At 43.9% G+C, this 17,772-nt stretch overlaps 1 protein-coding gene across 12 annotated transcripts in view; it reads left to right on the top strand.

The window, feature by feature from the left end:
• The window catches only part of LOC1270418 (guanine nucleotide-releasing factor 2), a 53,271-nt gene that overhangs the window by 313 nt on the left and 35,186 nt on the right, over positions 1–17,772 (top strand). For 3 of the 12 annotated variants that reach the window (XM_061650128.1, XM_061650051.1, XM_061650030.1), the window contains exon 2: positions 2,659–3,414. In XM_061650128.1, the coding sequence (XP_061506112.1) occupies positions 3,360–3,414 (55 nt within the window). In that variant the 5' untranslated portion in view covers positions 2,659–3,359. Of the gene's footprint in view, positions 1–110; positions 352–411; positions 551–1,233; positions 1,262–1,361; positions 3,415–17,772 lie in introns of those variants that run through there. The other 9 variants (XM_061650041.1, XM_061650117.1, XM_061650069.1 and 6 more) reach the window with 8 other exon arrangements.

Raw genomic sequence — 17,772 nt, 5'->3', positions numbered from 1 at the left:
AGAGAGAGAGAGAGAGAGAGAGAGAGAGAGAGAGAGAGAGAGAGAGAGAGAGAGAGAGAGAGAGAGAGAGAGAGAGAGAGAGAGAGAGAGAGAGGGAGAGTTGTTGTTTCGTCGCTCCACAAGTTCGGGCCCACCTTTGCAAGCAGGCGGAAATCGATGGGAAAAAAGGAAATTTAATCTATCGCGTGCCCCACTGTGTGACATCGTGTACCCTGTGCCAGTGCCGTGCGTGATTGACACAGCTTACCAGTCGGTTAAGTTTCCTTTGATGCTCATGTTATTTCTCCAGTGTGTGCGTGCGGATTGTGTGTGTTTGTTTGTGCCGCGTTACAATCGTATGTAGTGGGCAAGGTAGCTTTTTTTGTTGTGTTGGTTGTGATTCAATTTTCATTCCATAATCGTTCCGTGCGTGCATGCGTGTATGTGTGTATGTGTGAGAAAGAGCAGCGCCCGGTAGCGGGGCAGCGGCGGCGGCGGCGTGGCTTACCGTTTTCCAAATAAATAAATAACCCGAGGGCGAGAGAATGTGATTCCGTGTGCGTGTGCGTATGTATGTCCATTTTGTGAATGCGAATTAGTGTTTTTTTTTTTAATAAAGAAGGCGCGCGAGAAGAGCAGGTTGTTGCAAATCGCTCTGCATTTTCCAACAATTCCCCCCCCCCCCCCCCTCCCCGCCCCTCCCTTATTCGCACAGTAAAAAATACAACGTTGTTTTCGCACCGTGCCGCAGGAGAGGAAAAGCATGCAAGTAGACAGGCGGCGTCGGATGGTCGCCAGGAAAATGTGTGTGTGTGTGTGTGAGTGTTGGGGGTGGGGGGCAAAGTTTAACGTGCCTATTACTTCATTGCGTATCGAGCGTGAAAGTGTGAACGAGCTAGTAAAGCGAAAGCTAAGCGCGAGAGCGAACGGCAGAGCGAGCAAGGTGCGTGAGCGTGTGCACATTGTCGTTCGGAATGGAGCAGCACAGAGAGCACAAATTTTCACAACACACACACACGTACACACAACACGCAGGGAGGCAACTACAACACGAAACAAAAAAAAACAGCCAACAATCAAAAAATCGCTCTCCGTGCGTGTCATGTAAATCCCTTTTGTAACACTTTTATCTGTCTGTCCATATGTATGTGTGTGTGTGTATGTGGAAAAGTGTCAAAACAATGCTATTTATTTTCGCTTTCTTTCTTCCCTTCTTTTCTTTCGTCCATATTTCCATGTCTCGAAATTGGGTAGCGTTTTTCGGGAGATTGTTTGTTGCCTCGTACGCAGCTCAATATACAGGGTTTCCAGGTGTTCTCATTGTTGTGGGACACTTCCTTGACTTATTCCTATTGGAAGTGAACTTCACTCGTTGGAAATTGGACTCTATGGCACTCTTTTTGGACATGCTTCTCGAAAATTCCTATTGGAATTGTCCAACAAGGGTGCTATAGAGTCCAATTCCCATTACATTAAGTTCATTTCAATTCAGAAAGACTCAATAAAGCGTCCCACAGCCATGAGAACACCTTTGAAAACCCTGTATTGCTTTATCTCACTGGTGGTGTTTTCACTATTTCGCTCTCTCGCTCTCTCTCTCTCTCTCTCTCTCTCTCTCTCTCTCTCTCTACATCTAACTCCATTTGATGCGAGCCGCCTACGACAGGTTTCGCCCAGCGCAGTAAGAACCTGCGGGCCTGCTGCTGGGTGACCTTTCTCATCAGAGTACGCACACCGCACGGGACAGGTCGTAGCTCGCTCTCCGGTGGGTGCGCGGGCGCACACACACACACACACACGCACACACGCACACAGTTTCCTCTAAACGAATCGGCACCACTTTCCGGAGGGACGACAAGTTCACCGGGAAACGGTGCCGGGACCCGAGACAATCCAGAAACCCAGGCATCCGTCAGGGTAGCGTTTTTGCTGCACTTCCCACCCACCCAAAAACAGGCAGAGCAACGCTCACTAGCAAGAGAGAGAGAGAGAGAGAGCGAGATGCTGATGATGGTTGCGCGCGGAGAGGAGACGAGGTCGGGCCGCGACACTGCACCTGCTGCTGCTGCGATTGCGAATGTGCAATATAATCAGCCGAGAAGTGCATACCAAACCCCAGTTGGGAACGGTGGTGTGCACAGTGTGCACATGTGATAACTGCGGGAACACCGGAAACCCTTTCTAGCCCGAAACAGAAACACACCGCGCGCGCACACAGAGACAAACACAGTGGCACACCGCTGGCAAATCCCCCAAAATTCGTTTTTTTTCCTACCTTTTTGGTTTTTTTTTGTACAAACGTGAACAGTCCTTCCCGAAGCAATGCTACGGCTTCCTGTGAGGAGCGAGCGTGTTTGAGACAGTTTAGCATTTGGGTGGAAGTGGAGTTCGCGCCTACAGAGACATCAGCGGATCAGACCTATGCTTGTGTGTGATAAATTGTTGTGTGAGTCAGTTCCTTCAGAGTATAAAGTTCTTGCACGTATCCTTTGCGTATTCTTTTCGAGTGCCGAGAACTGCGTGCGTGTGTTACAGCTACCTTGCCGAAGCTTAGAAGTCAGTGAATGGAGCAGCTGTCCGTTCGGCTGTTTGGCTGTGTCTTCCCATCCCCAAATGATTCCGCAAACGAAAACGCATCCTTTATACACGCTGCCTGCTCTCGCTGTTTTTGATTTCCAGGCATCAATTAGGGCAATTTATTACGCGCAGCAAATCCGTGCCGACGACAACGTACCATCGTAGCCCTTGCGCGCGCTTGTGTGTGTGTGTGTCTAGTGACTTTGATCGATCGAAGCGAAAGTGTTTTTCCTGTGTCCTCCTGTGTCGGTGTGGTGTGTATCCTGTGTCGTATCCCGTTGTGGGGGGGGGGGGGATCCCCGCGCGTACTCCGTGATTAGTAAACGAACGAACACGATGCATCATTGCTGCACTACCAGCGCTGGCCGTTTTGCCGTAGCAGCAGCCACAGCACCGCCGACGATTGCCCCCGGCACCACCGGGACGCACCAGCGGCAATCAGCGTAAACTGCTTCGCCCCACCCGCACCCACGCAGTGCGCATCCCCGCAATCGGCACCCCCGGGACTGGACATTGCTCCAGCACCACGCGCGCACACACACGCACACGTACAGTGCACGTGTGTGTGTGTGTGTGAGAGAGAGAGAGAGAGAGCGCGCGCGTTGCAGCGGTTGGCGGTTTTAGTGGCGGTCTACAATCTATTTACCACGGCACAACACACCCACTGTCCCCCGGATCCTGGCAGGACGAGACCGCCATTGTCGTCTTTGGAGTCAAGTGATTCGCACGTCTTCTTCGCTTGAAAAGCGCAACAGGCGCAACCAAACCGCATCACACCACCACCCCCGGGACCCCGTTTGCCGATGGCGACACCAAAGGACGAACGAGCGACCAATCCGGCCACGATGCCCGTCAATGGTAAGTGTCCCGTAAGCTACGCGCCGCTCATTTGGGGATAATCTTATTGTGCCTGGGCCGTTGCGAGCCGAGGCGGACGTTGGAAGATGATTCGATGTCCGAGAAATTAAGGGAGCAATTAATTAACCTGCAATAATACAGTAGGCAGTGGCCAATAGAGGGCCGACCCTTGTACGCGGCGAAGGGTTTGAATATTGATTGGGCAGAATTCGATGAGAGATTGGCAGAGATTTTGGTGCTTTGTTTTTGTTCCTTCCTGACAACCGTCCTTCATCGTCTTGATCTAATGAATGTCCTGCAGATGGTTAGGCAATTATAATAAGAATAGCGCCTGTCCTGCTCGTTAGGTACCAAATGGACATGCCCCCATTAAGGGGGACTTTGACGTAATTGTTGGTTGGATGTGTTGCGCGAATTAAAAGTAACTAGCTTTGCATGATTTACATCTCAAACAAACCTGCAAAATTGCAAAAAGTCTGGCATTGGCAAAATCAATTTATGACAAATCAGCAGTACCTCCAGACTGAGTACCTAAACTCCGTCTAGTGAGTAATGCTCTTCAACATGGGATGTTTTAAATGTCGATCATAACTAACGATTTATAAACATTCTCAAAGCAACGCAAGCGATCAAGCATCCATATTTTCATCATACCACAAAACCCATCACCTCCCCCTCCTCCTTCACCACCACAAAAGTAATCAGGTTAGGAATCAGGATACGCAAAAAAAACAAAATAGTAAACGCAAGTGTCGCAAATCGAAAAATGGCTTCAATCTTGTCTCGAATCTCGAAAACGCTCCAATAAGCAATCAAGCTTGCACACACACACGCATACACTTAAATTCGTCCATGGTTACCACAGATAAACTTAGGGACTGTTGTTTGGGGAGAGGGAAGAGTAATTTTTAAGGGAAGCAAACGTGTGGAGCTGATAAAAAAATTATATCCTCCAGAAAGAAAGGAGAGTTGGCAGGCAAGGGATTAGCAGTTAATGCTGTCGGTTCTAATGTACCATGCAAGATGACGAGATGGCATATCCGGGGCCTCTTCTACACTACCTACCTCACTATACATACCTACCCACACACACATACCGATTGACCGTGACCGTGGCAAAATCCATGGCAAAGCGAATATCTAGCGTCACTCGTAAATTGCCATTTACTGTGTATGTGTGTGTGTGTGTGTGCATGTATGGTAATGCAAACAACACACATTATCGACCTTATGCTCCAATCAACCTCCACTGGCCATCCAGCATTCTCCTTCCTGTCCCCGATTATCGCACAAAACTCGTTCGTCCAAGTTCGTCGCCTGCCGCTGCATCCGAATGCTCGCTGAGCTCCACCTTCTCGCTCATATGTGCATGTGTCTTCATTATATTTGTTAGTTTACATTACCGCCCCCCAAGCCATAACCTCTCACCTGTACTCTACCCACCTCCTCCCTTCGCCCCTATGTTTGGCCGTTCCATTAGTTTCCCTTCCAGGCAAATGGATCTAGCACAGTTCGCACCACCACCACCACCACCACCAATCAACCGAAGCAGAAGAAAGTGCATAGTTGGCAAAGCTAAAGAATGAAACAAACACAAAAAAAACACACACACACACAAACTCATTCAGTGCCATCAGCTGCCCTGGTGCGGAGGGACGATGACAAATTTTCTTCGTACGAAAATTATTCACCAATCAAACCGTCGATCAAATCGCTGTCAAAGCTTGTAACAAAGTGGTTCACAGGCAGGAAGGTGTACAGAGCAAAGCGGGAGAGGGCTGGCCCGGATGTGTCTGAGTCATCACACTTGTCACTCACACACACACTCACACACACTCACACACACACACACACACACACACATACACACACACGTGTCTCCAAACCAATTAACCAGCGGTGCTCTCCAACACTGCTTGGAGGAGGGATGCTGGGCACACCTTGTCACCCATCTCTAACATTCTGTAAGCGCACACTACAACAACAACAATAACGACAACGAAAACACAGCAAGCAAAGCTGTAAATCTTTACTCCCATGATTGCTGTGGCTGGGATGGGATGCTGGTTGGGAGGTTTTTTTTTGTAGAATGATTGAATAACGATGCACATGTAACAACGCTGTGGAAGGTAGGCATTCGGTCCAGAAGGTTGATATACACGTGTAGAGACATGCTCCTGGACATGCTAGAACATGTCTGTGGCTAGCTTGTGACTATGAGATGAAGTCAGCCAACGCGGCTATATGACGTTCACGCTGCAATGAACTGCGACGCTCTTGTCGAATCGAACCTCACAAATTCCTCAGAGATGAACGTCAGGCTGGAGTGAAGCTTCAGGTGACTAAGATGATGTCAGGTTCCGCGGCAATAATATGATCGCTGGAATTTACTGCGACGCTTAGCGAACCTCACAGATTCCTTCGAGATCATCAGGTTGGAAGTGACTTTTCTTTTTTTTTTTTTGGGGAAAAAGCTGGCTATAGCTAATATTGTGGATAGAATTAAGTGCAACTCTTCTAATTCAACTTCTTTGAATTCGAGATTTGAGATTGAAAGAACACTCTCTCATAAAATATAGTGAAGTAGATTTGATAACAATACACATAGTTCAGAAAACTACACATCGTAGAATTCGGACTCGTCTTTTCACGATATTCTGCAAATGAAACTGTAAGATTATTAGAGTAATCATTGATTTAAGTAAAGCTGGATTTAGAAACAGTTTGTAATAAAACATTATTGCCATAGTACAATTAGTGCATGTGAGAGAACCGTTTTTTTGCAGAATACATAATACCGGACTACAGTTTCGTTTTGGGTTATGGAAGCTAAGGAACTGTAAAATTATTCAGGAAGCGGAGGTTTGACGCTGCCCGCTTTGGAGCGTTTGTGAGGGAGCGAAAATTATTCGTCATGGGCATTTGCAACCAAAATGCTGCCGATCTATAAGGGATCCTGGGATGCTGTGAGTGCACTGTGAGATGGCAATTTGAAATGCTACAAATGGGACACTGTGTCACGTCGACACAAAGTTGAGAAGGACAGATAGTACGAATCTATTGAGAGTTCTACATTTTTGGCACACTCGTCAGTAGTGCGTAAGGCTATTTGGATATTTAATTCTGATGCCTTTTTCACACATGTGTAACGGTAATGCTGTACTGGAAAGTATGAAAGGAGTAGAGCAGCGAATTAATCATGGCTAATAACGGCGAGTCGACGGTAGAGACAGTTGGTCACAGCAAAGCTTGCGATGGATATGGTGGTGGTACGTGTGATGTACCAAGGATGCGTGTGAGGTGCGATCCCCAAACAACGAAGTACTGACTAACGGTGAAATGGATAAACAATTAGAACTTCATTAGACGGATTTTCTAAATCAATTTTTTAAGATGTTTTGCTGAAGTTGTTAAAATCTTAGGAGTTTTCTAATTCAAGGTCAAGGATGGTATCTTAAATTATCAAAGCAATCATTGATGGAAGTAAAGCTTGATTTAGCAACAGTTTATAATAAAACATTATTCGGGTACCTTATATGTTACGGTACGTTCATGGATCATAGTGGTGTTGCACCCTAAACTGAGGCCTGAGGCCCAGGATTGTCCGAAACCGCTCACGGTATGGCGCCTTCATCTGCCAATCCTCTTTCCTGACCTTAATGGCGAACACCTCCAAGCCATCTTGCCACCTCGAAATGGGTCTACCACGCCCCCTCTGTCCTTTTGGACGGTTTAAAAGCATTTTACGGGCTGATTCGTCCGTTTCCATGCGTACTACATGGCCAGCTCACCAGAGCCTGGCAAGCTTGATACGCTGCACTAGATGTTAGGTAAATCTGATTCAGATTCATCATTATTATTATTATTTGTTTAAATCAACGGGCACTGTGTCCTAACTGATGATTTGAAAAAAACCATTTACATTAACCATTATGTTCACAAGATTTTCAAATCAAATAATGACGTTCCACTACAGCAGCCAATATTACCAAAGGGATGGTAATATTAATGCGTAACATTACATAGGCCATGGCAGAAATCGAAGTATCTCACGAATCTGAATGAATCTTTGAAATGTTTAAATGAATCGGAATCTCGACTGCAAAGATTCATGAATTTCCTAAGATTTCCTAAGAATATCAAAAGATTCATATTTCTCGAAAGATACACTAATCTCTAGGGATTCATACATCTCCAAAGATTCATAGAGCTTGAGTTTCTCATTATTCTTCTTCTTGGCGTAGAAATCTTCGGGGTCATCCCAGCCTATACAGGCTTTCGATATTTATTGGCAAGTACCACGCAGCCGGATAGTTTGTTTTGTTACGGGAAGACGGATCATGCGTGGCTAGAGCCCACGAGGGGCATGTTGTTACGTGGGTTCGCGCATATTCAATAATTTGAAAATCAAATAGATATGTATGATATGACTCCCTTGGAGATATATGAACTTTAATGAATTTATGAATCTTTCAGATTCATGAATCTTTGAAGATTCATTTATGTTTCGAGATTCATGAATGCCTCGAAATTAATCAAACTTTCGAGATTCATGAATGCTTGGCGATCCAAGAATTTTTGAAGAGTCGATTCGAGAATCAAAACCATCGCTGAAGATTCATATGAATGCATATCCACAAAAGACTCATTAAACCCAACACTGCGCTGCATGATAGTAAGTACATGTCGTATAGCTCGTCGTTATACCGGCTCCACCATTGTCCTTCCATACATACGGGGTCAAGGGTCCTTCTGAGCATTTTCCTCTCGAACGCGGCGAACAGGGTTTCGTCACATCTGGACAGTGTCCATGTCTCAGAATGTGAGTACCGGTGCTTTATAGGTGCTATATAGTCCCTATAGACTTCGACCTGATTTGATTTCAAGCTGATTTTTCAGGCTTTAGAATTACCAGTTGGCAGTCAGCATCCTTTAGCGCAGCTCAGCTTCCTTGCTCTGTCGGTGCTGACCTTTGACTCTAGATAGGTGAAATCTTGAAATCATCAGTTTGGTTTTTTTTTGGGTTTGAAATCATCAGTTTGATTATCTGCAACAGTGGATGAGTTATTAAATAAATGAACAAATCCCTTGGCATCAGCTGCATAGGAAAGCCGCAAACCAAATGATGCCTATATCATCATCGTATGCCCGGATCTGGGTGGACTTAGAAGATGGTAGCAAACCATGTTTTAACAGTGTCAATTGGAAGAAAAAACGATTGAAATATCGTTGACGATCTGCTAAAATTATGTCATGCAAACGCACTAAATGCGAACAGTTCACACAATCTAACTGTCTGTTACACACCCATTGCCCTCGCAAATGTAATGTAATGTAATCCCAGCCAAGTGACTAAGCCGCTCCAGCCGTGAAGCCGCATATTGGTTGGCTGCAGCTTTTTTTTTTGTGCATCATCCACACACGAGGCGAATATAGTGTTTCAGTCGTGGCCAGCCGGGGGTAGCGTCGAGCTGCCGGAAAAGTTCTGCCGATTACGATCACATTTCACAAAGCAGCACCCTGGTGAGGTTCGGCTTCGCCTTGGTGAGTTGCTTACCAGACCGAACAATCGGAATCGGTGGAATCTAACACACACACACACACACACACACACACACACACACACACACACACACACACACACACACACACACACACACACACACACACACAGCGCATTCACACTTTTGTAAGCCAGCAGTATGAGCAGAAACGAAAAAAAGTGTTGCTTGTGATGCTACAATTTTTCCAGCAAGCCAAGACACCGTCAGAAATGTCACGATCCTGAAAACTAGCAGCGAAGCGACAGATAGATTTGCTTTTTCTATTCGTTGGATTCGTTGTTGCGCATTTTCCGCGCTGCTGCACGATTCCCATCACGGCACGGCAGTGTTCGGCTTCAAACTTTCCCCGTGGTAGCTGATTGCAAAATCCGTGACCTGACCCCGTATGATGGCATGAAAAGTTCTGTCCGTGCCAGCAGGCATCGAACGGGCAAATGGCATTTTCGCTCCGGTCGGTAATTATCAGTAGTTTTGAGCCGGTGCTGTCGCCGCCCGGGGTCGATAGATTTCCGATAACTTTTTTTTGTTACCGAGCATACACCCCCAACCCCTCCGCGCACCCTCTGTTTGTTTGTTGGGTTTTGTTGATCACATTTCACGGCCACGGCCCCTGCAACCTTCGCAACCGGGTGTTTGCGCGACAAAAGTTTGCCGCTTTGGTACCATCGCGGGGTGAACACAATATTCACGGTCAGGCCGGCACTGACTCGATCCTCGCCTTGTCCCGCTGACCTGTGCCCCTCCTTTCTGCCCGCACGCGCGCTTTTATTGTGTTGTGTGTGTGCTTTTCATTCCTTTTTGATTTTGTTTGTTTGTTTTTTTTTGTCGCTTTGCTGCTGTTCCCTGGCCGGCGAACTGTGCACTAACTAGCGGTGACACCTTTTGCCGGGCGCCGACCCCCGCCGATCAGCATTGTGATGAAGTATTTGCTGTGCGCTCCAAATCACCCGCAAATGTACCCAGTGTGTTGTTGCCTCCGGTACTAATTGGCTCGGCTAAAACTAACAAATCACTAAGCTTCCTCCGACCGTGGGGTGGGAGTTAGGATTCGCGTGGTAGAGACTTTATAACCCCATGACGCCTTTCGTCTAACTGACACGTTTCGATACCCGGGCGTGTGTCGGTTAACGCCAGCTTGTTATCGGTCATTTTAAAATCAGAGAAACACTACCGTCCGTTATCGGGTCTGGGGATTTTCACGGTCAACTCCTCATCATCCTCAATGATTGAGAAAAACGGGAGTGGTGTGAGAGAGAGGGAGAGAGAGAGGGTTTAGGAGGCAAAGCGGTTTAGTGAAATAAATGAAACATACCGAATGCCGAGACGGAAATAAAAATAAATCGCAAAGGATACACGTGTGAGTGTGGCGATTATCGCCGCTGTTAGGGACTGGATGTCGGAAGGCCTGTCCCATTTCTCGCTAAAGCAGCAGTGACATAGAGCCGAGTTGTTCCTCTTCTGTTCTCTACCAGGATCAACCAGGAAACGCATTAGTGTGCGCTTCCAAGCCCACATTCCCATAGCTTTTACCATGCTTTGCTAGTTCTGTTCTCTGTTTTATTGTTACTATTGCTACTGGGTGTATGTGTGTGTGTGATGCTGTCGTCTCGCTATCTCATGGTTTGATTTGATCCAAGGTCAGCAACCATGATGGGTGGGTAGGTAGAGAACTCCATGGAAACCGCGTGTCAGGAGGGAGCGTTGAAAGCGCTCACTGTTTGCAACATATCCTGGCAGCAAGCAGCGGGAAACTTTTACTTTGCTCAAAAAGAGCCTGCTCAGATATGATACATACGTGTGTTCCCGTATTCAATGCTGTTGCAAATGCCACACCCACCCAATTATCGCCCCCGATTGGGACTTTTTTTCGAGCATACCTGTTTATGAGTTGATGAAATTTCTTCTTAGTTCCAACATTCAACACACATGTTGATGTCCATTGTGTGTGTGTGTGTTTGTGCGTATGTGTGCAGATGTTTTATTCCGATCTCTCGTTAGTGTAACAACAAAGACGAGAGATGGGGCAATAAGCGATGCATGCACGGTGTGCACTAGTGTTGGGAACAGGTTGGAACGAACCTGTGTGTAAAGAACTAAAAAAAAAACTACGAATCTCAGGGTCCAAATAATCTCCCTGGTTACGCTTTTTAGTGGCTTCTTTTATATACGGGTCACTTTAAAATATTCTAAAATTCTAAAATATTAAAATCTTCTTGTGGGTATTTTGTGATGTGCAATATCATTGAATTTGTATGCCCAATACAAACAAAGATAAATAATAGTTTAGTGAATGAGCAAAACTATTCTACTTCTATGAGCATATACATGTCTTAAGTAACTCACTTTACAGTAAATATATAATCGAAATGTTTATAATTTAATAAGGAAGCTCTATTAGGAATCGGAAAGCTTGTGCTACGCATTTTTTTTATTTTGACTAAACAATGCACTACGGGAGCGTCCAATATCGTCCGGTAGTGCACTTTTCCTTAACACTAGAACCGCCGGACTTTTCAACCTTACTAAAACCGCCATATGGGACAATTTTGTCTCATTCGTTATGTGTACATATTTAGACATGTTTATTATTTCCTAAGGGTTTCATGTGATAAAATAATTAATAAACTCCATAATTAGGTATAATAAATCTTTTTAAGACGACGAACCAGTGCTACTAATAAAATTGTGCTAGAGTGTACGGTAGAATGCTTTTATGGACTAGACGATTGAATATAGCGAAAACATAAGCACGTAGTAAGCAAGAGTAAAAGCACGTATGCAGTTAAATACTTTCGCGCACTTCTATTGTTCTATTCGTGTTGACATATCTTGTCACAAAATGCGTACACGCCAGTGCTGTCAGACTTGCAGAAACACACCCCTCACTCGTTGACAGCAGGGATGCCAGCCATCACAATTAAATTTGCTTATGGGACAAAAATGTCCCATATGGCGGTTCTAGGATAAAAATGTTTTTTTTAAAGAACCATATGGAATACAATTATTTTTATTAGCGCATTCGAAAGATAGTTCAAAATAAATAAAAGTCAGAAAATTTCAATGGTTTGTCACGACGGCAAGCGGAATAACACCCCTTTTTCGAGTGCGATGGGACAAAAAAGTCCCATCGGCGGTTCTAGTGTTAAGGATAGGAAACTGTTCCTTTTCTAAGCTGATGGCGTAGGTGTTATACCGTTGTCTGTGTCAGTGGGAGAGTAGGTCATGCGTTGTTATCAATCACATAAATAATATGAGTAAGTATTTTCTTCCCTAAAATAAGTAAAAGAGAAGAGAACGACTGATTCGTGTTCTAAATGAATCGAGTCGAAAAAAAACGCTGAGAGAAGCAGGTTCAGACTGCCTGCTTGCTATGTATATTAGTGATCGAAACAATTGAAGTTTTGGTCGGAATCAATTCCAACTAGCTCCAAATTTCTGTGGAATCGATTCCGGAATCTGTTTCAGAATTGGAATCGACTCTGGAATCGGAATCGGCTCCGGAATTAGAGTCAGCTCTGCAATCAGAATCGGCTCCGCAATCAAAATGGTATTTCAATATCTCCAAGAGAATAGTCGTTTGGGTCTAATGCAGCTACGATTGTGTGGATAGCAAAAAAAAACCCCCCAAATTCACTTGATCCATTCCCATTTAGATTCCGGAACTGATTTCGTTTCTAAAATGTCTGATTTAAATTCAAGAACTGACTCTAATTCCGGAGCCAATTCTGATTCCGATTCTGGAGCTGATTGCGATTTCTGGGCCAATGAGACTGTCAAAGAGCCGATGGTACTGTAAAATAAGAGGGATTGTTAAATAGGAGTATGAAAGTGGAAGAAAAGTTCATAAAAGCTAGACATAGAAAATTTAGTATGAAACCTTGACTAGTGCTATATGAAACTGCGAAGACGATTGTAGATGGGACCATACATCATGCAATAACAATGGTAACACCATACACAAATAAGAGGGATACGGATTACATACCAAAATAGAGGGACAAAAATGTACTGAAAATGAAGGGGAATAAAAGGGATTTTTCATATTGGAGGTCTCAGAATAGAGAGAGTTAGTAAGCCTAGTAAACCTGAGAGGTGAATTTTGAAATCCTAGCATGAAAACATTATTTTATTCATTTGTTTTTTGGTTGTATTTGTACCGAATTTCTTTGCTCAATCATGTTTATGAGAGGTTTAATGACAAGTTTGTGTGATTTCCTGTTTCACAGGTACAAAAAATAGCTTGAAATCTAAGTGTACCACTTTAATTATTGTGTACTTGTATTCTTGTTTAGACTTGTCGTCCTTGCCATCGATATCATCGACAAAACTCTTTAAAATTTTAAATTAAACGGCTCAGCAGCAGAAAACTTGATGCTTTATCGTCATGAGAGGTATAAAACCTAATATAAGCTAATAAGGAAGAGTGAGAAGGTATGTCGAATTAGTCAATGTCTTCAACAATTTTCTTCAAAGTCATTAATACATTTTGATTGCTATAAGCATTATCAACACATTTCACATACTTGCTCGTAAGTATGTACTTTTTTTGAAAGATTTAGTTTTTCGTTAGTATGTTAGTATGCATGAATGAAAAAATGCAATCGCATATAAAAGGGAACTAATATGGGGAGGTTGAGCTTGGTGTCCTGCGGCCGCTCATTCCGCTTATAGGAAAATTCGCCTCTGCCTTTTAGAATAAAATTGTCTTATAGATACTTCTCAAACCTGTGCCGGGGTAAGAGGTGGGGCTTATCATCATCATCTTACCACAGTGAGAACAACAGGTTCAGATTGAACTTCCTGGGGTTCATTGAAGAATCGTGGTCTTCGATGCTATGCAGGAACGGATCACACCTGGCAGGTTCGGAACGCAACGCGCATCACTAGTGTACACACAAATACTACACTGCTCGTTCTTCCGGTCGGCAAGCGGGAAGAAGCGACAACAGAGAAAGAGGTAGGGCAGAGTGTTTGGGGGTCAGAATAATCGGAAACTCGTACCCAAGCGTGGGCGAAACGGGTTGCTGCATCTCCGATGTCAAAGCTGATGAAAATCGGATGCAGCATTGCTCGAGTTTTGTCCCTTCCACCCACCCACGGGCGTGGGTGCAGGATGGTTGGTGCAGGTCAGCAAAGCGAACCCCGAAATAGCATTCGAAGGAATCGATTTGCAACAACAAAGGACAACCACAGACAGGGAGAGAGGGTGGGTTGCACAGGTGAAGGCATTCTGATTCATTAGTAACGATGCAGCCTATTTTTAAAAGGAAACTGAAGGTTGATTTTTGCAGTTCCTACAAGCTCAAATAATAGAAAAAGGCACTGTGAGCGGGGGTGGGAGGGGGAGTTGAAGGAGATGACGTAATTTGACGTAAATGAGCGGCGGAGAAGGTAGGAAGAAACTACGCAGAACGGTCTATGGGAGCAACTGCCTCCGTCTCCACTTACACAGTTTGTTTTCACTTTTAGTCCTTCGAACCAGATTCATGCGGGAGATTTCAAAGCGTTGCATTCGCAGAGGCTATGTACCATATTGTGCTGTATATTTGATTGGGGGAGGGAGGGGGATTGGGAAGATAATATGATTATTCAATGAGCTCAAGCAGTCTGTCGCGCTGCGTATCTATTCCATCTGCCAAAGCAACGAAAGGGATAATGTTAGAAACAAAAACAAAAAGGCTAATAAAAATGCAAAAAAGAGAAAGCGAGGAAGGGCATACAAAAAACACATACACACACCACTAGCTGGCTGCTTTTCTCTTGCCAAGCATCTTTTCGCGGCTTTTAGCGAAACATTATCTAATCATCACGCTGCCTCCCTTCTTCTCGCCAACGGTTTCGACCGCTCTCCGGGAAGGCGCAAACCCTCATTGGGATGAAAACAAACCCCTTCAATTGGAAAGCAAACACAGGAAGAGAAGGGAGGGTAAGAAGTGTTGGCTTTCAATTTTAATCGGGTATGTGTGGCAGTGTGAGTGTGTCTGCACACTTTTTGGAATCAATTTCTTTTTCTTTATTACCTGAACCCAAGCAACCGTGGACCGCTTCCGATGCGCTTCACGCTTTGCCGGCTTTTTTTTCCAAATTGCACACATACAAACAGGCCTCGTATGCCTTTCACCTTCTCTTTACCCCCGGTGGAAAACGTTTTGCAGTTTTCAGTGCCTGCAAGGGACCCCACTACTGCCCTCAGGGCTCACTAGTCTTTCGAATGCAATGGAGAGAAGGGAAACATAGATAAAAAGAAAGAGAGAAAGAAAGAGGGAGACTCACACAACACACACACACACGAACAAGGAACGGAACTTGCGGCAAACAATGCTAATGGGTGTTTTAAGTTCTCCACTTTACACCTTTGATCGAACCATCGTCCATCGTCGGTGGCGTCCCATTTATAGCGCACTTTGTGCAGTCATAATTGTGTTTTATTACTTGCTGTACACTTTCCTCGCCCGTTCCTACACCTCCTTTTATTTTACCTGAGAATATTAGCGTGAAGCAATTTGCATTAATTTTCCATTGGACATCAATAGGAGCGTTATGATCATGCACTGCGCTGTGTCCTTTTTGTGACGGTTGCTTGACAGGACGGGCAGAATCACTACACCGAGAGAGAAAGAGAGAAAAGTGCTGAAAATGATTCACCTTTCAACCCCCTTCTCATGGGTAGCGTGATGTCATGCCTTCGGTTTGTGTGGATCATGTAAATCAGCGTTTGCAAAGAAAGTTCTCTCAATGCTTCTTGGCTTGTGTTTGTGTGTGTATGTACATACTCAGTGGGCTGGAACAGTAGTGTTACAGTATAATATTATATTTTCCTCATTATCAGCTTCAGGGTCTGTTATTGTTACAATCTTTTTTGTTTCGTTAAATCGCTAAATACGATTTTACCAGATTGGAAAACTTTCGTGAATGCATTACTATTTCCTACGACGTCACAGCGACGCATGGATAGAATTAGATAACATCCATCAAGTACGTAATGTAAATAAAATAAAAGCTTAACAATTCTCCTCAAAGTTATCTAATTATCTATTGCTATCTTAGCATTTTAAGGAACAGATGAGCTTTCGTCAACATTTATCATTTACCAACTCGCCACTCGAGATCTAAACATGTTCAAAATCTGTATTTTTTTATTTTTTATTATAACGAAAAAATTACAACATTGGTGCTTAAGATGGTTTAACTAAGGAATAGAGTTTTGAATATCTTTCTTGAAATGTTTGAAGAGCTTGAACGACCCAGTTCGTTAATTTTAAAGAGCTGAACGGCAGTTCTTCCGATCTTTCCTGTCCAGCAAGCTGAAATTTGCGGCCTGTCAGTGGAACAGTCTTCATCATCCGGGTTGTATCCAATTGACAGTTACGGTCGGCCATATTGGATTTCACTACTTGTATACAAAAAAGATGCATTTTAAAATTGTTTTGTTTTCCATTTTCTATTTGAAATTATCTTTAATTAAACTTAAAATGTCCATCCAAACAATTTTAACCTTTCTTGCACAATTTTTTCCTCCTTATATCCTTCAGCAAGCAAATTCAATCCTTCATGAGCTATCCTGATCGTCCCCGCGACGAATTGGCGTTTGTTTTCATATTTTTTAGGCTGAATAATCTACGCTGATAATCTGAGGCTAGTCAGCCGCTAAGTGTGAAACTCCATATAAAACAGTTTCACAACTGTTACTGTCACAACAACAATTATTGTGTATAAACAATTGTACGTCTTGAAACCATTTTATTCATCGTAGACTCGCTGCTCGCTGCTATTTCACGAACATTGATTTTTGCATCCGGAAACTTTAACTACTATGTATACACAAATGTTTTTGTAGAATTGTATTGTCTGTTTGATACACCGTTTTAGAGCCCAAATGAACATTTTAAGCAGCTTTCAATATTGTTCAACTGTAAGTAAACATTTGACGTCCAGCTGAAATACTGATGCCTATCTGATCTTTGTTCAAACGTAACTACCAGCAAACTTTCGTCAAATATCTTCAAATCGCTCTGCAATCACCGGCGAATTGAAGGCGATCAGAGGTGCATTTAGCAGTAATTAAATGCCATTGATATGTTTCAATGAAAAAAATCTCTGTTTGGCAGTTATATTCATGGGGAAGTCACCCATGGGAGACAGTCACGAAACTCTTGATTGAAATCATCATCCGCCTTCTTAGGCGATTAAGACCATGACAAACCTTCTAATCGCTTTCAAAGCCGTTCAATGCTGGTATGGATACTTTCCCCACCCTTACGAACGTTACGGAATTTATGGATGGCCCCTTGAAGAGTTATTGATGATTGCAGGGTTTGCGATTATTATATTGTCATGTTCAGCGAGCTGTTATTGTTGCTTTTTTCCACCATATAATAGACTTTTTCAGCGAGATTTTTTGTTTATCACAGGTTTCACAGGGTGTAAGCAAAACAAGGGACAGTTCAATAGCAACACTGAACATGTTAACGCCTGTTTTCGTACAATTCAATATCTCGCTGAATGAGTAATGATATGCTCGAGCAAAGCAACAACTCGCTGAAAATGTTGATACAATCGTCAAACCCCTGTATCGCTTACTCTCAGTGCATCATACAAACCGTCATTCAAAATGTGGGAAAAAAGACGTGGGACGCACGCAGCAAGCGATGCTAAAAGTGTCTATAGAATATGATCACCTCTGGGCTGCTGCACAATCAATTTATCACACACACACACACACACGCACAAAAGTACCCGTGTTGTGTTGATCCGATAAAGCCTGGCGGAAAAGGATCTCTACGGGCGTTGGGCG

Source organism: Anopheles gambiae, chromosome X (genome assembly GCF_943734735.2).
Source record: "Anopheles gambiae chromosome X, idAnoGambNW_F1_1, whole genome shotgun sequence".
Lineage (NCBI taxonomy): Eukaryota > Metazoa > Arthropoda > Insecta > Diptera > Culicidae > Anopheles > Anopheles gambiae.
This window is presented reverse-complemented; position numbering and strand designations above follow the sequence as displayed.